The sequence below is a fragment of the Dendrobates tinctorius genome, unplaced genomic scaffold (assembly GCF_039654945.1).
Source record: "Dendrobates tinctorius isolate UK_male_01 unplaced genomic scaffold, ASM3965494v1 ptg000126l, whole genome shotgun sequence".
NCBI lineage: Eukaryota > Metazoa > Chordata > Amphibia > Anura > Dendrobatidae > Dendrobates > Dendrobates tinctorius.
The window spans coordinates 24,911,266-24,931,903 of NW_027361794.1; the positions used below are offsets into that span (position 1 = coordinate 24,911,266).

The following is a 20,638-nucleotide window of genomic DNA, read 5'->3' on the forward strand; positions in this document are numbered from 1 at the left end:
AACGCGGACAGAAATGATCTGATCCCAAAGTCTCCATGTACAGTGATTTATGGGGTTTATTTCTGGCCTTAGGCTTTCCTATATTACAAGAAAAACTCCAGAAAAAGCCAGAAAAAGCCGATATTAACACCTTTCCTACATTAGACGTACTATTCCGTCCATGTGACCTGGGACCTAAGTCCCAAGGACGGGATAGTACGTCTAGCACGATCAGCTGCGCTCACGGGGGGAATGCAGCTGATCGTGGCCGGGTGTCAGCTGATTATCACAGCTGACACCCGACACTATGTGTCAGGGGCGGTCATGGACCGCCCCCGACACGTTAACTCCTGGCACACTGCGATCAAACACGATCGCAGTGTACCGGGGGTTTAGGGAAGCATCGGCAAGGAGGCTCCCTCCGTGCTTCCCTGAGACCCCCACAGCAGCGCGATGTGCAGCACTGCTGCGGGGGTCTCCTTCCCTGCAGGTCCCCGAATCCAAAATGGTGGCGGGGACCTTCGGGGGCCTACAGGGAGGCAGCTTCCTCATGGCTGCAAAGCGCCAGCATGAGGAAGCCTGCAGCACTGCCTGTGACAGATCGCTGATCTCTCACAGCGATCTGTGATGTGACAGATCAGCGATCTGTCACATGACAGTTATGTCCCCCTGGGACAATGTAATAAAGTTTAAAAAAAAAGTGTAAAAATAATTTATAAAAAAAAAAAAAAAAAAAATCGCTAAATAAATTTAAAATATATATATATTCCCTAATAAATTCATTTTTAAAAAAATAAATAAATAAAAGTACACATATTTGGTATCGCTGCATCCGTAACGATCCGCCCTATAAAACTGTCCCACTAATTAACCCCTTTATTGAACCTCTTAAAAAATAAAAAACGAAGCAAAAAATAATGCTTTATCATCATACTGCCGAACAAAAAGTGAAATAACGCGCGATCAAAAAGACGGATATAAATAACCATGGTACCGCTGAAAACGTCATCTTGTCCCGCAAAAAACGAGCTGCCATACAGCGTCATCAGCGAAAAAATAAAAAAGTTATAGCTCACAGAATAATTATTTTTTATATAAAATTGTTTTCAGTGCATAAAAGCGCCAAAACATAAAAAAAGACATAAATGAGGAATCGCTGTAACCGTACTGACACGAAGAATAAAACTGCTTTATCAATTTTCCGCACGCAGAACAGTGTAAACGCACCCCCCAAAAGAAATTCATGAAACGCTGGTTTTTGTTCATTCTGCGTCCCACAAATCGGAATAAAAAGCGATCAAAAAATGTCACAAGCCCGAAAATGGTACCAATAAAAACGTCAACTCGTCCCGCAAAAAATAAGATCTCACATGACTCGGTGGGTCAAAGTATGGAAAAATTATAGCTCTCAATATGTGGTGATGCAAAAACTATTTTTACAATAAAAAGCATCTTTTAGCATGCGACAGTCGCCAAACATAAAAACCTGCCATAAATAGTAAATCAAACCCCCCGATATCAACCCCTTACTTAGGGAAAAATAATAAAATAAAAAATAAAAATATTTCCATTTTCCCATTAGGGCTAGGGTTAGAGTTAGAATTGTGGGGATTCCACTGTTTTGGCACATCAGGGGCTTTCCAAACGCGACATGGCGTCCGATCTCAATTCCAGCCAAAAAGGTCAAATGGCGCTGCTTCCTTTCTGAGCTCTGCCATGCGCCCAAATAGTGGTTTACCCCCACGTATCGTACTCAAGACGAATTGCACAATAACTATTGGGGTCCTGTTGCTCTTGGGAAAATAACAATTGGGGGTAAAAAGATCATTTTTGTCGAAAAAAAACAGGATTTTTGGGTTGCTTACCGTAAAATCTGTTTCTCGGAGCCTTCATTGGGGGACACAGAGACCATGGGTGTATGCTGCTGCCACTAGGAGGCTGACACTATGCAAAAAAGGTTAGCTCCTCCTCCGCAGTGTACACCCCACCGACCGGCAGGGAATTTCCTCAGTTAGTGAGAAAGCAGTAGGAGAAGTAACAGAACAGATTGAGAACAGAACAAACAACTCAAATGTAACCAATCAACCAAAGTAAGAACAGGAGTTGTAGAACATGGGAGGGTGCTGTGTCCCCCAATAAAGGCTCCGAGAAACAGATTTTACGGTAAGCAACCCAAAAATCCTGTTTTCTCATTCGCCTCATTGGGGGACACAGAGACCATGGGACGTCCCAAAGCAGTCCCTGGGGTGGGAAACAAACTTCCATCAGGCCAGTGGACTCACCACCGCTGCCTGCAGAATCCTCCTACCTAGGCTGGCATCCGCCGAAGCGTAGGTGTGGACCTTGTAGAATTTCACAAACGTGTGAACCGATGACCAGGTTGCAGCTTTGCAAAGCTGCAGCGTGGAGGCTCTGTGTCGTACCGCCCAGGAAGCACCCACTGCCCGGGTAGAGTGCGCTCTGATCCCCGGAGGGGCCACTCGATGCTTAACCCGGTAGGCCTCCAAAATTGCCGATCTGATCCAGCGAGCAATAGTAGCCTTGGAGGCCGGGTGACCTTTCTGCGCCCCATCTGGAATGATGAAAAGAGAGTCTGTCTTCCGCAAGGAAGTCGTCCTAGACAGATAGATTCTCATCGCCCTGACCAGATCCAGCTTGTTCAGGGACCGCTCCCGAGGGTGAGTAGGACTTGGACAGAAGGACCGCAGAACAATATCCTCATTGAGGTGAAAGGAGGATACTACCTTCGGAAGAAAAGAGGGCGGAGGCCGTAGAACTACCTTGTCCTGCTGAAGTACCAAGAAAGGAGAGCGGCAAGAAAGAGCCGCTAATTCCGACACGCGCCGGATGGAAGTGATGGCCACCAGGAAAGCTACCTTCCAAGAAAGGAGAGAAAGGGAAACATCCCTGAGAGGTTCAAAAGGAGAACCTTGCAGAACCTCAAGAACCAAATTAAGATCCCATGGATCCACGGGCGCTTGGTACGGAGGAGCCGTGTGAGCCACGCCCTGAAGAAAGGTTTTGACCTGAGGGCGGGAGGCCAACGTCTTCTGAAACAAAATGGACAGCGCCGAAACTTGACCCTTCAAGGAACTGAGAGCAAGCCCCGCATCCAGCCCTGCCTGAAGAAACGCCAGAACGGAAGGGAGCGAAAAGCACAAGGGCGCGATGTTATTGGCCTCACACCAAGTGAAATAGGCCTCCCAAGTACGGTAGTAAATCTTGGAAGACGATGGCTTCCTGGCTCGGATCATGGTATGAATTACTCGACCGGAGAATCCTGCTCGTTTCAAAACCTCGGTCTCAACAGCCACGCCGTTAAATTGAGCAGCCGAGAATTGGGGTGGCAAATCAGGCCTTGAGACAGCAGATCTGCCCTGTCTGGAAGCTTCCAGGGGGCATCCGCAAGAAGGTTGACAATGTCCGCGAACCAAGACCTTCTGGGCCATTTCGGGGCGATGAGAATGACTGGAATTCCTTCTGCTTTGATCTTCTTCAACAGCTTGGGAAGTGTGACGGACTCAGCTCCTGCTGAGCCCATTTTTTGAGTGGACCCTCTGGGTCGTGGCACCCACCCACCGAGGGCGAGCTGACCTTGTGAGAATCCACCCCCTATACAGGGAGTGTCAGGGGCAAGACCAAGGGGGTGAGCCACCACGACTGCTGGGACCAGACGGCCGGCTCAGGGGACACTAGACGAGTGTCTGACGACAAGGATGAGCAGGAAGCAAGACGAGACTAGACGTAGGTGCAAGGTATCTTCATTAGAATAACACAAGATCACATACAGAGAAAACAAGCAAAACGTGCAAGGTGCGCGCGTGGGCACGCCAAGGTCCATAACATGGTACGTGCCAGATGGCACGCCTAGGCACAGGTAATGGCATGATGGCATCGGACTCCGGACTGCTGGCAAACCGACAGGGTCCAGGGATCAGGCTGCGGACGTCAGCTCCGGACATCAGGCCGCAGTCATCTGGTTCCGGACCTCTGGCAACGGTCGGCAGGTTCCGGGCATCCGGCAGGCAAACCAGGGTTCAGGCAAGGAGGCACGACAGATATCCAAGCAGGGTGCGTGTTTAGGGAACACGCCAAGGTCCAAGGCTAGGTGCGTGTGTAGGGGACACGCCAGGGTTCAAGGCTAGGTGCGTGTGTAGGGGACACGTCAGGGTTCAAAGCGAGGTGCGTGTGTAGGGGACACGCCAAGGTTCACAAACGAGACAGGGTGCGTGTGTAGAGCCACGCCAAAGCATAGGATAAGACAGAGTGCGTGTAGAGACACGCCAAGGCACAAGGTACAAACAGAGTGCGTGTAGAGACACGCCAAGGTACAAGGTACAAGACAGAGTGCGTGTAGAGACACGCCAAGGTACAAGGTACAAGACAGAGTGCGTGTAGAGACACGCCAAGGTACAAGACAGAGTGCGTGTAGAGACACGCCAAGGTACAAGACAGAGTGCGTGTAGAGACACGCCAAGGCACAAGACAGGGTGCGTGTAGAGACACGCCAGGGTTCAGAGCAGGGCTGCGTGCTAGGAGCTACGCAGGGACGCACACCTCACTGGCCAATGCACATGGCTGTAACGCCAGCACGAGGCACGACTAAGGCACAGGAGGGGGCAAAGGAACCTTCGTGCTAGGAGCCACGCCAGGTTCAGGGCAGGGTGCGTGCTAGGAGCCACGCCAGGGTTCAAGGCAGGGTGCGTGCTAGGAGCCACGCCAGGGTTCAAGGCAGGGTGCGTGCTAGGAGCCACGCCAGGGCACAAGGAAGGGCTGCGTGCTAGTAGCCACGCAGGGGGCACGCCACACTGGCCAGTACACACGGCTGTACACAAACACGTGGCACTTACCACGGCACAGGAGACGGCCAAGGGGAACCCACGCCGGGGTTCAATGCAAGGACAAGGCAGGGAACAAGGCAAGGAATACAGGCAGAAACAGAGCCAGGTCAGAGAGAGGACAGAGTCTAGCAGCGGAGCGTAGGCAGAAGCCCAGAGCCGGGCCAAGGGAAGACCTTGGGACTAGACAAAGAAACGAGCACTAAGGAGAGGAGAAATGGTGCGTGTGCCAGGGAGCACTACAGAGCACCATAGGAGAGAGCGAGGCAGAGCAAGCAAAGACTGAGACCATAGGGAGGAACACAAAGCAAGGAATAGCAAGGCAGAGAACACAGGGAGGACTACAAGTCAAAGCATAGCGAAAGCAAGACATGGCAAAACAGGCGAGGCAGAGAACACAGGAAGGACTACAAGTCAAAGCAAAGCTAAGGCGAGACATAGCAAAACAGACTAAGACAAAGAACAGCAGAAGGACTACAAGGCAAAGCAAGGCAAAGACAAACATGGCACGAGAGACAACACAAGACATGGCACAAGACAAGAGGCGGAATACGAGCACGGAGCGTGTGCAGAGACGCACTACAGAGCAAAGTGCAAGGGCACAGAATAGAGGGAGCAACCCCACAGACCCAGAGCCTTGCAGGGAAGCAACACAATAATCAGGCCCTGAGCATAGGAAGAGGCGGCCTGATATAGGGCATAGCACCTCCTCCTCAGGTCAGGACCAGGGGAGCACTTCCGAGATTCTAGACATGACGAGATGATAGCAGAACCAGACAGTGCAGGATCTTAGGAAACGTCACATGATCAGGGTTTCAGACATGACGAGATGATCACCGAACCAACCAGTGCAGGATCCTAGGAAGAACACATGATCCGGGATTCTAGACATGACGAGATGATTGCAGAACCAGACAGTGCAGGATCTTAAGAAATGTCACATGATCAAGGACTCCAGACATGACGAGAAGATCACAGAAGGCAGAGCAGAAACGCAGGCATCCTGTAGCTCAGACATGAGGTGAGTGTGCACACTGCTCTAAGGGACATGCAGGACAGCAGACAAAGCATGCGCATGCACATTGCTCCAGGAGTTCTTGAGACAAACAGACATGGCAGACGTGACAGGAAGAAGGGGCAGGGGAGGGAACAGGTAGGGGAGCTCGAACTGCGACCAAGGAATGGCCAGAGCGTCGGCGCCCACTGCGAGAGGATCTCGAGCCCTGGATACAAACTGTGGGACTTTCCTGTTGAGGTGAGAGGCTAGCAGATCTACATCCGGGGTCCCCCAACGACGGCAAAGCTGAAGAAACACCTCCGGATGTAGGGACCACTCTCCTGCCACGAGACCCTCGCGGCTGACAAAATCGGCGGCCCAGTTGTCCACGCCGGGAATGTGTACCGCGGAGATTGTCGGTACCGAAATCTCTGCCCACTGAAGGATCTTGGACACTTCTGCCAGGGCTGAGGCACTCCGTGTTCCTCCTTGGCGGTTGACATATGCCACCGCTGTGGCATTGTCAGTCTGAATGCGGATAGGCAGGCCCCTGAGGAGCCTCTCCCAGTGGACGAGAGCCAGATAAATTGCTCGTATCTCTAGGACGTTGATCGGCAGGGCTGATTCCCGAGTCGACCAACGACCCTGAACAGTGTGATTGCGGAACACTGCCCCCCATCCGAGGAGGCTGGCATCCGTTGTTACAATCTGCCAGTGAATGGGAAGAAAAGACCGCCCCAAGAGGATGAGAGGTGACGTCAACCACCAGTTGAGAGACCGCTTGATCCGGCATGAAAGACGAACAGGGCGATCCAGGGACAGAGCAGACCTGTTCCTCCACGACAGAATGGCGTGTTGGAGAGGTCTGGCGTGAAATTGGGCAAAGGGAACTGCCTCTATCGCCGCCACCATCTTTCCCAGGACCCTCATGGTTGTTCGGAGGGACGGATATCGTGTGGTCTGCAGCGATCGTACATCAAAAAAAAAACCAGGGGAAGAGTCTTGAGGAGATCATTTGCATATTCCCAGTGCCTTCTGGGATAAGTGAAGAGTCTCCACGAGCTCAACGATCACTGGGTTTTGGCCGTTGCAGCTGAAAAGAGGAAATCGGAAAACCAGGGGAAGAGTCTTGAGGAGATCATTTGCATATTCCCAGTGCCTTCTGGGATAAGTGAAGAGTCTCTGCGAGCTCAGCGATCACTGGGTTTTTCCATTGCAGCTGAAAAGAGGAAATCGGAAAACCAGGGGAAGAGTCTTGAGGAGATCATTTGCATATTCCCAGTGCCTTCTGGGATAAGTGAAGAGTCTCCGCGAGCTCAACGATTACTGGGTTTTGGCCATTGCAGCTGAAAAGAGGAAATCGGAAAACCAGGGGAAGAGTCTTGAGGAGATCATTTGCATATTCCCAGTGCCTTCTGGGATAAGTGAAGAGTCTCCGCGAGCTCAACGATCACTGGGTTTTGGCCGTTGCAGCTGAAAAGAGGAAATCGGAAAAACCGAGCACGAATTTTGGCTCATCTTTCATCGTTTTTAAGAAATCTCAAGATGGAAGAGGCCAGGAGTCATTTGGTGAGCTGCATTTCTTGCTACATGTTTACAGATTTACCAGTGGAAAAGCCAAACTTCACATGCCACAAATGCAAGCTTGTGACCCTGTTGGAGGAAAAGTTGCAAAATCTCGAAGAGAGGTTAGCTACGTTGAAGATCATTAAGGAAGGTGAAGAGTTCTTGGACAGAGCAGAATTCTCTCTTCATGTTACAGAAAGAGAAGAAATTCGAAGTGCACCTGAAGAAACAGAGGAATGGAGACATGTGACCCAAAGAAGCAGGAGGATCAGGAGGCAGTCAGCACCCATACTGCTCAGAAACCAGTACCAGGCTCTCACGCAGGAAAACGATGAAGAAATACATCAGGATAAGACTTTGCCAACAAACAGCAACCTTGTACGCCTTCAGAGTCCTCCTGGATAGAGAAAGAAAAATGTTGTGAAGAAGAAACGGAGAGTGGTGGTCATGGGGGATTCCCTGTTGAGAGGAACAGAGGCCGCTATCTGCAGACCGGATATAACTTCAAGAGAAATGTGCTGTCTTCCAGGTGCAAAAATTAAAGATGTGTCTGACAGGATATCAGGACTCTTCAGACCTACAGATGACTACCCATTCCTGCTACTACATGTGGGGACAAATGACACCGCAAGAAACGACCTGGAAACCATCTGCAGAGACTTTGAAGACTTAGGCAAGAAAGTGAAAGAACTGGGAGCGCAGGTGGTCTTCTCTTCCATCCTCCCAGTGGATGGCCATGGAACAAGGAGGTGGAATAAGATTCTGCAGGTGAACAACTGGCTACGTCGATGGTGCCATCAGCAACGATTTGGATTTCTGGATCACGGAGTGAACTACTTATACGATGGACTACTTGCTAGAGATGGGGTGCACCTTACGAAGACTGGAAAGCAGGTATTTGGAAGTCACCTTGCTACACTTGTAAGGAGAGCTTTAAACTAGAACAACATGGGAAGGGAAGCAAAAGACCAGAAAAAGCCATACACCTGACAAATGCTATTGAGAACTCTGCTATTAGAAGTGGAAAGGAAGAACAAAGACGAAAGAATCTAATTAATAAAAATATTGGAGAAAGAGAAACCAATCACAAACTAAAATGTTTCTATACTAATGCACAAAGCATGGGCAACAAACAAGGAGAATTGGAACTACTAACACAGGAAAAGAAATATGATGTCATTGGAATCACTGAAACTTGGTGGGACAATACACATGATTGGAATACAAGACTAGAAGGATACAACTTATTTGCAAGAAACAGACTTGATAAACGAGGAGGGGGTGTCACATTGTATGTTAGAAACGCGTATATCTGCACAGAGATTGAAGCTTCAGAGACTGGGAGTTCTGTGGAAACTGTTTGGGTAAGAATACAAGGACAGAACAATGGAAAGGACACCATTGTAGGCATTTACTACAGGCCGCCTGTGCAAGCCGAAGATATGGATGAACTCTTTATGCATCAAATGGCCAAGTTCTCCAAAAAATATGACATAGTTGTCATGGGAGATTTCAACTATCCAGACATTTGTTGGGAATCTCACGCAGGCAAAACTAACAGGTCAAGGAAATTCTTATCCTCTCTTGCTGACAACTTTATCTTCCAAAAGGTAAGGGAGAAAACAAGGGGAACTGCTACCTTGGATCTAATCCTTATAAACAGGGAGGAAATGGTTGAGGAGGTAAAAGTGGTTGGGACCCTAGGAGGTAGCGACCATGCTATTTTAGAATTTTGTATAACTAGAGGCGGAAGACCTGTGAAGACTCAGACGTCAAGGTTAGATTTCAGAAAGGCAGATTTTAAGGGATTCAGAAAGAGAATTGGAGGGATCCAATGGCTGGATATCCCTAAAGACAAAAATGTCCAGGAAGAATGGGAAATCTTGAAAAATGAAATTCTCAAAGCACAGTTGTTAACAATTCCGAAAAGAGGGAAGAATAGGAAGCATTTAAGGAAACCAGGATGGATGAACACAGAACTTAAGCACATGCTAAAAAGGAAGAAAAAAATGTTTATAAAATGGAAAGAGGGAGGCATATCTAAAGAAGAATATAATGCTGTCTGCAGAACCTGCAGGGCACAAATCAGATTATCTAAAGCTGAAAATGAATTGAGGCTTGCAAGAGATGTCAAAAGCAATAATAAAGGATTTTGGGGATATGTCAAAAGTAAAAGAAAAGTCAAAGATGCTATAGGATTTTTACAGGATGAAAATGATGAAATGGTAAGACAGGATGTTGAGAAGGCTGAACTTTTAAATTCCTATTTTGCATCTGTTTTCTCTCAGAAAGGAAATGTAACATCAACTGTTATTCACTGTCCTATTAAGGGAATAGAAGAATCCAGGATATCTATAAACAGAAAGATAGTGAGGAAACACTTAGCTAACCTAAATGAATTCAAGTCTCCATGTCCAGATGAATTACACCCCAGAGTACTGAAGGAGATAGCAGAAGAAATTTTTGAACCCCTCTCCATAATCTTTGAAAATTCTTGGAGAACAGGAGAAGTGCCAGAAGACTGGAGAAGAGCAAATGTTGTTCCTATCTTCAAAAAGGGGAAGAAGGTGGACCCAGGCAACTATAGGCCGGTGAGTCTGACTTCTATACCAGGAAAGATCTTTGAACAAATTATTAAACAACATGTATGTCAATACCTGGATAAGAATGAAGTGATTATACAGAGTCAGCATGGGTTTGTAGCTAATAAGTCATGTCAGACTAATTTAATTTCCTTCTATGATGGAATCACTGATTGGGTGGATCAAGGAAATGCTGTAGATATAGTATATCTTGACTTCAGCAAAGCATTTGACAAAGTCTCTCATACAATCCTTATTGAAAAAATGACTAAGTATGGAATGGACAAGGCAACTGTTAGGTGGATTCATAACTGGCTTAGTGATCGGACCCAAAGAGTGGTCGTAAATGGCTGCACATCCAGTTGGAAGAATGTCTCAAGTGGGGTACCACAGGGCTCTGTCCTGGGCCCTGTATTGTTCAACATCTTTATCAATGATTTAGATGAAGGAATTGAGGGTAAACTGATTAAATTTGCTGATAACACAAAGCTAGGAGGGATAGCTAATACTAGAGAAGAGAGAGAGAGGATTCAAAAAGATTTAAATAAACTGGAGAAGTGGGCAGCAACTAACAGAATGGTTTTTAACAGGGAGAAATGCAAAGTACTACATCTGGGCAATAAAAATGAAAAACGCATATATAGAATGGGAGGAATAGGGCTAAGTGACAGCACATGTGAAAAAGACTTGGGTATACTAATAGATCACAGACTGAATATGAGTCAACAGTGTGATGCAGCAGCAAAAAAAGCAAATGCAATTCTAGGATGTATTAACTGAAGCATACAGTCTAGATCACGTGAAGTCATTATTTCCCTCTACTCCTCTTTGGTCAGACCTCATCTGGAATATTGTGTCCAGTTTTGGGCACCACATTTTAAAAAAGACATCAACAAACTGGAGCAAGTTCAGAAAAGAGCGACCAGAATGGTGACCAGTCTGCAAACCCTGTCTTATGAGGAAAGGTTGCAGGATTTGGGAATGTTTAGTTTGCAAAAGAGAAGACTGAGAGGAGACTTAATAGCCATCTACAAATATCTAAAGGGCTGTCACATTGTAGAAGGATCAACTTTATTCTCATTTGCACAAGGAAAGACTAGAAGCAATGGGATGAAACTGAATGGGAGGAGACACAGATTAGATATTAGAAAAAACTTTTTGACAGTTAGAGTGATCAATGAGTGGAACAGGCTGACACGAGAAGTAGTGAGTTCTCCTTCATTGGAAGTCTTCAAACAGAGGCTGGACAGACATCTGACTGGGATGATTTAGCGAATCCTGCTTTGAGCAGGGGGTTGGACCAGATGGCCCAGGAGGTCCCTTCCAACTCTACGATTCTATGATTCTATGATTCTATGATCCTGCTGCAGGGAGAGAATCTTCTCTCGTGGGAGAAAGACCCTTGACCGACGAGTGTCGAACAGTAGGCCCAGAAACACAAGGCGTTGAGAAGGAACCAGACAGGACTTTTTCCTGTTGACGATCCACCCGAAATTGGAAAGAGTGTCTAGGACGATCTTCAAACTTAGGCGCGCCTGGTGAAAAGAGGGAGCTTTGATCAGAATATCGTCGAGGTATGGAAAAAGAACGAGACCTCTGATCCTCAACAAGGCCATCAACGCAGCCATGATCTTCGTGAAGACTCTGGGAGCGGTGGCGAGACCGAAGGGCAGCGCAACGAACTGGTAATGTTCCTGGTGAACCGCAAAACGCAGGAACTTCTGATGTCCGGAGAATATGGGAACATGTAGATAGGCATCTTGGATGTCTATTGAACACGTGAATTCCTGCTCCTCCATGGAAACGATTACCGAACGAACCGACTCCATCCAGAAGCGGCGAAGACGGACTCTCTTGTTAAGCCGCTTGAGATCCAAGATGGGTCGAACCGTCCCGTCTTTTTTCGGCACCACGAATAGGTTTGAATAAAACCCTGTGAACCGCTCCGATTCGGGAACGGGCACAATCACCCCGGAACTGAGGAGAGAGGCGATGGCCGTAAAGAACCCCGGGATCAAGGCTGGATCTTTTGGAGGACGGGATTTGAAAACACGATCCCGTGGAAGAGAGACGAACTCTATCTTGTATCCTGACGATACGACCTCCCTGACCGAGGTGTCCTCTACTGAGGCCAGCCAGACGTCCTTGAAGAACAAGAGTCGACCTCCCAATTGGAAGGGACCCTCGGGAGTCAGAGGATAGTCATGCTGAAGTGGACCATCCAGATCTGGATCTGGATGGTCTGCCCTGTGAAGAGTGGGATCGCCAGGAGGGAGTGGGTCTGAATGAAACTTTCTTCCTATCTTGGCGTGCCTGCGGCCTGTCACGCTCGCGCCTTGGCTGAATGGCGCGAGCCGGGGGTTGTGGCCCCACTGTGCCACAGACCAGACTACCCTGGAAGGGGCGTGACTGCGACATCTACCTTGGTCTTCACTGGAGCCTCTGATGGTGAGGTCAGGCTTGTGCGGCAGGTAGCTGCTGGGTGCCACTCCAGGGTGGTGTCTGGCTGTGGCTGCTGATCCCACTCGGGAACAGGACACCTGGACAGGTGCGAGTGACAAGCAGGCTGAGACACTGGGCAAGCAGGCACGGCTTGGTACACTGGCAGGCAGGCACGGCTTGGAGACACGGCTTGGAGACACTGGGCAAGCGGGCACGGCTTGGAGACACTGGACACGGCTTGGAGACACTGGGCAAGCGGACACGGCTTGGAGACACTGGGCAAGCAGACACGGCTTGGAGACACTGGACACGGCTTGGAGACACTGGGCAAGCGGACACGGCTTGGAGACACAGGGCAAGCAGGAGTGGTATATGAGAGAACAGGTTTGGACCTGTTCACACAGGAGATGCAGGTATGGATATAGGCAGGAAGGTGTGGTATATGAGAGAACAGGTTTGGACCTGTTCACACAGGAGATGCAGGTATGGATATAGGCAGGAAGGTGTGGTATATGAGAGAACAGGTTTGGACCTGTTCACACAGGAGATGCAGGTATGGATATAGGCAGGAAGGAGTGGTATATGAGAGAACAGGTTTGGACCTGTTCACACAGGAGATGCAGGTATGGATATAGGCAGGAAGGTGTGGTATATGAGAGAACAGGTTTGGACCTGTTCACACAGGAGATGCAGGTATGGATATAGGCAGGAAGGTGTGGTATATGAGAGAACAGGTTTGGACCTGTTAACACAGGAGATGCAGGTATGGATATAGGCAGGAAGGAGTGGTATATGAGAGAACAGGTTTGGACCTGTTCACACAGGAGATGTAGGTAGGCAGAGCCGCAGGAGTGCGGAGCAGGCAGAGCCGCAGGAGTGCGGAGCAGGCAGAGCCGCAGGAGTGCGGAGCAGGCAGAGCCGCAGGAGTGCGGAGAAGGCAGAGCCGCAGGAGTGCGGAACAGGCAGAGCCGCAGGAGTGTGGAACAGGCAGAGCCGCAGGCATGCGGAACAGGCAGAGCCGCAGACGTGCGGAACAGGCAGAGCCGCAGGAGTGCGGAACAGGCAGAGCCGCAGGAGTGCGGAGCAGGCAGAGCCGCAGAAGTGCGGAACACAGATAAAGCTGCGAGGGTGCAGATGCACACACAGGGAGGACACAAGGAAAGACACGGCAGAGAAGGAACCACAAACAAGGAGACTGACAGACAGAGGTAAGACTGAGTTCAGACAGAGACACAGGGGCAAAGACACAAGGACCAGGATATTCTGAGACAGAGCACGGACAAGGTACAGGGAACAAGACTCAAGGGCCAGGATATTGTGCCTCCTGGCAGGCGGACAAGGGACAAAGCGAGACAGAGTATTCCTACAGAGAAGGAGATACACAGAACAGGGCCTGGCTAGTTCAGGAGCAAGGACCTAACTGAGTTTAGACATTGCACAGGCAATGTTTCAGTGGGAGTGGTGAAACTAAATAGTCAAGGGCTCCAGGTGATTGGTCAGGGACAGATTACCCAGGTGCACCCAGACTGCATAAGAACCAGAGAGTTCAGGCGCCGCCCCCTATACACACAGTCAGGAAACATGGAGAGCAAGCAGAAGAAGAAGAGGCATAGCACATGGAGCTCAGGGCTGGCAACAGACAGATTTCACAGCATGGCTTGAAGCAGAAAGTAAGTTGGTGTGCGGGGGATGGGAGGCCATGCAGTGACGCCAGCAAGGTTGTTACACAGCCTTTGTTGGTTGGAGGATGTCTCCGTCGTATTGAAACAGCGGAAAGCCCGAAAGGGTCGAAACTGACGCCTTAGTGGAGGTCTGCGAGGCTTGGACTGAGGGAGGAGGGAACTCGTGCCTCCGGTGGCGTCCTTAATAATCTGGTCCAATTGGGATCCAAAGAGGCGTACTCCCTGAAAAGGCAGATTAGTAAGAGACTTTTTAGATGACAAGTCCGCCTGCCAAGCTTTGAGCCAAATTGTACGTCGGATTGCCACGACGTTGCTTGAAGCCTGAACTGTGCAGGATGCGGCATCCAAAGAAGCAGAAAGCAGATAATCCCCCGCATGGGAAATCTGATTGGCGGGATCGGCCAATCGATCTGGTTGTGCTTTCTCTAGGATGCCCTGACGAAGATCCTCTGCCCAAGTAGCTATGGCCTTTGCTGCCCAAGATGAAGCAAAGATTGGGCATACCGGCGTCGAAGCCGCTTCGAAGGCAGACTTCGCCAGGGATTCTATAATTCTATCATTAGAATCCTTTAAAGACGTCACACCTGAAAGCAGGAGAACCGTGCTATTAGACAGTCTGGACACGGGCGGGTCCACCGAGGGAGAGGCAGACCAGTTATCCGTGAGCTCTTTAGCAAACGGGTACAGTACGCCGAGACGCTTTCCTCTTTGAAAGCGTCTGGTTGGATCTTCCCTTTCTCTTGCAAAAATCTTTCCAAACTCGGAATGAAAAGGAAATACCCTGGAGGGTGTTTCCTCCAGTCTGAACGAAACCTCCTGATCTGAAGATTTCGCAGGGGAGTCAGAGATTTTGAAGGTGTGGTTAATTGCCGCAATGAGGTTCTGTACTGTAACTTTCATGTCCGCGTCCTAGCCAGATTCCAGCTCTACAATCCCTTCAGAAGACATATCCGAGAACGCTTCACCTGACTCGGGTGAGGAGGCACGGGAGGGCGACTGCTGGGAAGGACTAGGTGCAGATGATGGGCCAGGAGAGGATTCCGGCCGGAGATCCTGCCTGGGCCTTTTGCGGCTTCTGCTAGCTGGCTCAGATGGAGCGTCTTGTGACCTGCTGGACACTGCAAAAGTGTCCAGGGGCAACTTGTCAAGAACGGCCACTAGGGACTGAGACACCCTGGTTAGGTCGGCCACAGATTGTGAAAGAGACGAGGCCCAGCCAGGAATGGGTGGTTCGCTTTCCCGTGGCGCAATAGGTGGTTCCTGGACGGGGTCATGCTGAACGGGATTGCTGCAGTCCAGGCAGATGGGAGTAGGCTGACCTGAGGGAAGTTTGCGATTGCAAGAGGAGCATGCGAAGAACTGGACTAGGGTGCCCGTGGGGACTGGCGGACGGCCACGATCAGGCTTAGAAGTAGACATGGTGAAGGAAGAGAAGATGAAAACCTGCGGAACTGCCGGAAGGTTGGGGGACAGAAAGGCAGAGTAGGGTGTCAGTCTGCAGATGCAGAAGTACTCACGGTCTGGTGACCCCGAAAGAGATGAATTAGGCTCCTGCAACTGGCCAGGGACCGACAGGAAGCGCTGGTCTCTGCTTTGGTCTCCGGCTGTCAGGCTGCAAAGATGGCGACAGCCCGACATGAGGAAGTAAAAGCGCGGTTTCTGTGCAAGAAGAAGGGCGGAGCTAGTCGCCTCCACCAGAGGGAAAACCCGCCCCCCCTTCCCAGCCACAAGCCTGAAGAGGCGGTGGGAGGGCTTAGGAAGGCAACGGCCTAGGAGAGCGGATGGGGGCGTGGCCGCGACGGGCGCGAAGGCCCAAATTGAAGCCGGAGGCTAAAATAGACACGGCGGCCGCCTGTCAGCACTGGGCGGCGCGGAAGAACTGCGGCGCAGCCGCGCCCGCCCCTAAGAAGAATGCCGCACTAGCCCTGCTCCCAGACGCCACCCACCGCGACTGGGAAGCGCCGGCCGCTGATAACCTGCGGCGCTACTTTGGCGTCCTTGTGGAGACTCTGGGAGCGGTGGTGTCTTCTTCCGGTCCAATAAAGGTACCTTCCATATCCCACGCTGTCTGTCCATTCCGTCTTCGCGCCTTGTCCAACCGACAGGCTCTTGTGGGCGAGTGGGTGGGAGGCAGGGGGCAAGGACCATCCGTCGTCGCTGGCACGTCCTGTGCTGAGCCCGTGGTCCGCCCGGAGAACTATGAGGATACGGGGTGATAGTACACGCCGTACTAATAGTCTCTTGTGGGAGTACAGTTGTGACCGTTCACACTGTATCCCGCCTAAGACCTGAAACGACGCACATCAAGGTAGATATGGGTCCAATGAAGGACCCGTGTCCACCTCCTACTGACACTAAGCTAAACTGAGGAAATTCCTGCCGGTCGGTGGGGTGTACACTGCGTAGGAGGAGCTAACCTTTTTTTGCATAGTGTCAGCCTCCTAGTGGCAGCAGCATACACCCATAGTCTCTGTGTCCCCCAATAAGGCGAACGAGAAAAATGATTTTTTAATTGTACGGCTGTACTTTATAAACATCTGTGAAGCCCTTGGGGGTTCAAAGTGCTCACCACATATCTAGATAAGTTCCTTGGGGAGTCTAGTTTCCAAAATGGGGTCACTTGTGGGAGGTTTCCACTGTTTAGGTACATCAGGGGCTATCCAAACGTGACATGGCGTCCGATCTGAATTCCAGCCAATTTTGCATTGAAAAAGTCAAACGGCGGTCCTTCCTTTCTGAGGTCTGCCATGCGCCGAAACAGTGGTTCCTCCCCACATATCAGGTATCAGTGTGCTCAGGACAAATTGCACAATAACTTTTGCAGTCCAATTTCTCCTGTTACCATTGGTAAAATAAAAAAATTGGACCTGAAGTAGTTTTTTTGTGAAAAAAAGTTAAATGTTAATTTTTTTTTAAATATTCAATAAATTCCTGTGAAGCATCTGAAGGGTTAATAAACATCTTGAATGTGGTTTTGAGCACCTTGAGGGGTGCAGTTTTTAGAATGGTGTCACTTTTGGGTATTTTCTATCATATAGACCTATCAAAGTGACTTCAAATGTGATGTGGTCCGTAAAAATAAAATGGTGTTGTAAAAATGAGAAATGGCTGGTCAGCTTTTAACCCTTATAACTTCCTAACAAAAAAAAATTTTGATTCCCAAATAGTGCTGATGTAAAGTAAACATGTGGGAAATGTTACTCATTAAGTATTTTGTGTGCCGTATTTCTGTGATTTAAGGGCATAAAAATTCAAAGTTGGAAAATTGCGAAATTTTCTAAATTTTCGCCAAATTTCCATTTTTTTCACAAATAAACACAAGTTATATGAATGAAATTTTACCACAACCATGAAGTACAATATGTCACAAGAAAACAGTGTCAGAATCACCGGGATCCATGGAAGCTCCAGAGTTATTACCTCATAAAGGTACAGTGGTCAGAATTGTAAAAATTGGTCTGGTCATGAACGTGCAAACCACCCTTGGGGGTTAAGGAGTTAAAATGTTTCTAAAGAAAAATTGTCTCCAACAATTCTTGTAAGAAGAAAAAAATAAGCAAAAATGCAGAAGACACATTTTATAATTGTTAACATGTTAAACATTTATTAAAAAGAAATTAATCTTTTTGGGCCCCAGAACATGGATGTACACCGCAGGGATGGCACAGAGGAGGCTGCAACAAAAACCCTGAAAAGCAAACATGGCAACTAAGAAGGTGTGACAGAGTTTGGCTGAATGCCCCCCCGTCTCCAAGTACTCGATAGTATGGGGCGGCCTAGTTACTCCGATACTTACATGCCTAATAATGGGGTCTGGGCTGCAATGTATGAAGGTCTATTAGGCCGGGCCAGAGGCAGCGTCCAATAAGTTACCTTATAACGCCCCATACACATTAGGCTAAAGTTCCATGAAAGCACTGATTTCGGGGGGTTTGGCCGACCATATAATGTATTTGGGGGCCTCCCGACAGATGATGTCAGGGCAGAGAAGGATCTGACATCCTGAATTTCAGAGGATAATCCGTTTGTTCTTCCTGTAGATAATCCTCCTCTAGAGGAGTCTGGAGGCGACTCTCTCATACAGACCACAGGAAAGCTGGAATATTTGTGTGTATGGGGGAGTCGGGAGAGATCGCCGTCTGCCAAATGACCGTTCAGCCAACTCTGATCTCGTGTATGGGGCTGTTAGTATTACACTGACAGGCAGTGATGATACACGGCACTACTGTAGTACAGGGCATCACCGGAGCCATCAGAGGCTTGTATGTTGTATGATCGCACTGATCAGAGGGGTTTAAAAAAGGTTTAAAGGGGAAAAATATCACAGTTTCAGCAACAAGAAATATCCATCACTATATGGAAAGCAGAGTCACTGCACAATGTTAGTTACGTCACGTCCATAACTACTTTATTATACTCTATCATCCTGTACACAGTGGAGTAGATAGAAATCACAGGTCCCACAGCAATAGCTGGAATTGGACCCTCCAACGCAAATAAAAAAAATCTCTCTATCTATATACACTGTTCAAAAAAATAAAGGGAACACTTAAACAACAGAATATAACTCCAAGTAAATCAAACTTCTGTGAAATCAAACTGTCCACTTAGGAAGCAACACTGATTGACAATCAATTTCACATGCTGCTGTGCAAATGGAATAGACAACAGATGGAAATTATTGGCAATTATCAAGACATCCTCAATAAAGGAGTGGTTCTGCAGGTGGGGACCACAGACCACATCTCAGTACCAATGCTTTCTGGCTGATGTTTTGGTCACTTTTGAATGTTGGTTGTGCTTTCACACTCGTGGTAGCATGAGACGGACTCTACAACCCACACAAGTGGCTCAGGTAGTGCAGCTCATCCAGGATGGCACATCAATGCGAGCTGTGGCAAGAAGGTTTACTGTGTCTGTCAGAGTAGTGTCCAGAGGCTGGAGGTGCTACCTGGCGACAGGCCTGTACAACAGGAGATGTGGAGGGGGCCGTATGAGGCAACAACACCGCAGCAGGATCACTACCTCCACCTTTGTGCAAGGAGGAACAGGAGGAGCACTGCCAGAGACCTGCAAAATGATCTTAAGCAGGCCACAAATATGCATGTCTGCACAAACGGTTAGAAACTGACTCCATGAGGACGGTCTGAGGGCCCGACGTCCACAGATGGGGGTTGCGCTCACAGTCCAACACCGTACAGGACACTGCCACGCGCTGTGGCATTTGCCACAGAACACCAGGATTGGCAAATTCGCCACTGGCGCCCTGTGCTCTTCACAGATGAAAGCAAGTTCACACTGAGCACATGTGACAGCCGTGACAGAGTCTGGAGACGCCGTGGAGAGCGATCTGCTGCCTGCAACATCCTTCAGCATGACCGGTTTGGCAGTGGTCAGTAATGGTGCGGGGTGGCATTTCTTTGGAGGCCGCACGATGTTGGGCTGTGAGCACAACCCCCATGGAGACACAATTGTGCCTTTACCTGGAGATAAATTCCCAGTGGGGGGCAATTTCCAAAATGCAATAACTTAAGTGGGGAATTCAGCTCTTTTCACACTTAAGGGATCTGTATATGGAGTCTACAAACTACAGTGGGAAATAAGGATTTGTTACGCGGCCAATTTTGGGGTAAAGTCACATTTTTGTGAGGAAATAAAGTAAAATTGTCATTTTTTCCTTCCACATTGCTTAAATTCCTGTCACACTATCCGAATTCAGATATTGTCCTGTCAGAAAGGAGAATACAGGGAGCGAAAGGGTTAATAGGACTCACAGGAGGAACCGGCCCAGAAAGCAGAAGTTCAAGGAGTGTCCGCCACATATATGACTGCTCTGTGCACAGGACCTGTGATGAGGTCACAGGAGGGGAGGAGTCAGGGGTCACATGATCAGGGGCCTCAGTGAGTACAGGACTCAGTGTGCTGGAGAGCTCCCGATAATCAGCTGCGTGTGTCGCGCTGTGTGATAGTCACAGCACCTGCATGGAGAGCGACACATGCAGCTGATTATCGGGAGCGCTCCAGGGATCCGGGGTCCCGATGCAGCTATTCGGTAAGTGATATTAGCCAATAACAACTTCTCTGACGATATTCGCTCATCTCTAGTAATAACAGCTCAAAGAAATTCACCAAACTTTTCATTAAGTTTAATAGCAAGACCCTATTAAATATTGAGCACCAGCGGGATGAAGCATTGACATTGGCATGTAAAAGTGTGGGCGCCCCTGGTCAAAATGACTGTTATTGTGAGCAGTAGTAAGATGAAGATGAAATGATCTCTAAAAGGCCGAACCTCTAAGATGGCACATGGCCTTTGTATTTTAGGCAAAAATAATAATAATAAAAAAAAATATATATATATATATATATATATATGGACTTTTTACAATTTCATAATTGCAAAAAGGAAAAAGGGGCGATGCAAAACTTTGGGCACCCTTGGAGATTTGTGTACTGAGATAATTTTGATCAAAGTTTCACACCTTAATTAGTTTGTTAGGGTTATGGTGAGATCACATGGTGACCAGGAGCTACAGACTGAGGAAAGGGCTA

At 48.7% G+C, this 20,638-nt stretch overlaps 2 protein-coding genes across 2 annotated transcripts in view; one reads left to right on the forward strand and one right to left on the reverse strand.

Moving 5' to 3' along the window:
- Nucleotides 1-14,430, reverse strand: part of LOC141047187 (uncharacterized) — a 34,709-nt gene extending 20,279 nt beyond the window's left edge. The window contains exon 1 of the mRNA XM_073542143.1: nt 14,380-14,430. Coding sequence (XP_073398244.1) covers nt 14,380-14,430 — 51 coding nt within the window. The remainder of the gene's footprint in view (nt 1-14,379) is intronic.
- A 1,437-nt stretch (nt 14,431-15,867) lies between these two features.
- The window catches only part of LOC141047188 (uncharacterized), a 40,754-nt gene continuing 35,983 nt past the window's right edge, over nt 15,868-20,638 (forward strand). Inside the window, exon 1 of the mRNA XM_073542144.1 lies at nt 15,868-16,104. Within this exon, the coding sequence (XP_073398245.1) occupies nt 15,868-16,104 (237 nt within the window). The remainder of the gene's footprint in view (nt 16,105-20,638) is intronic.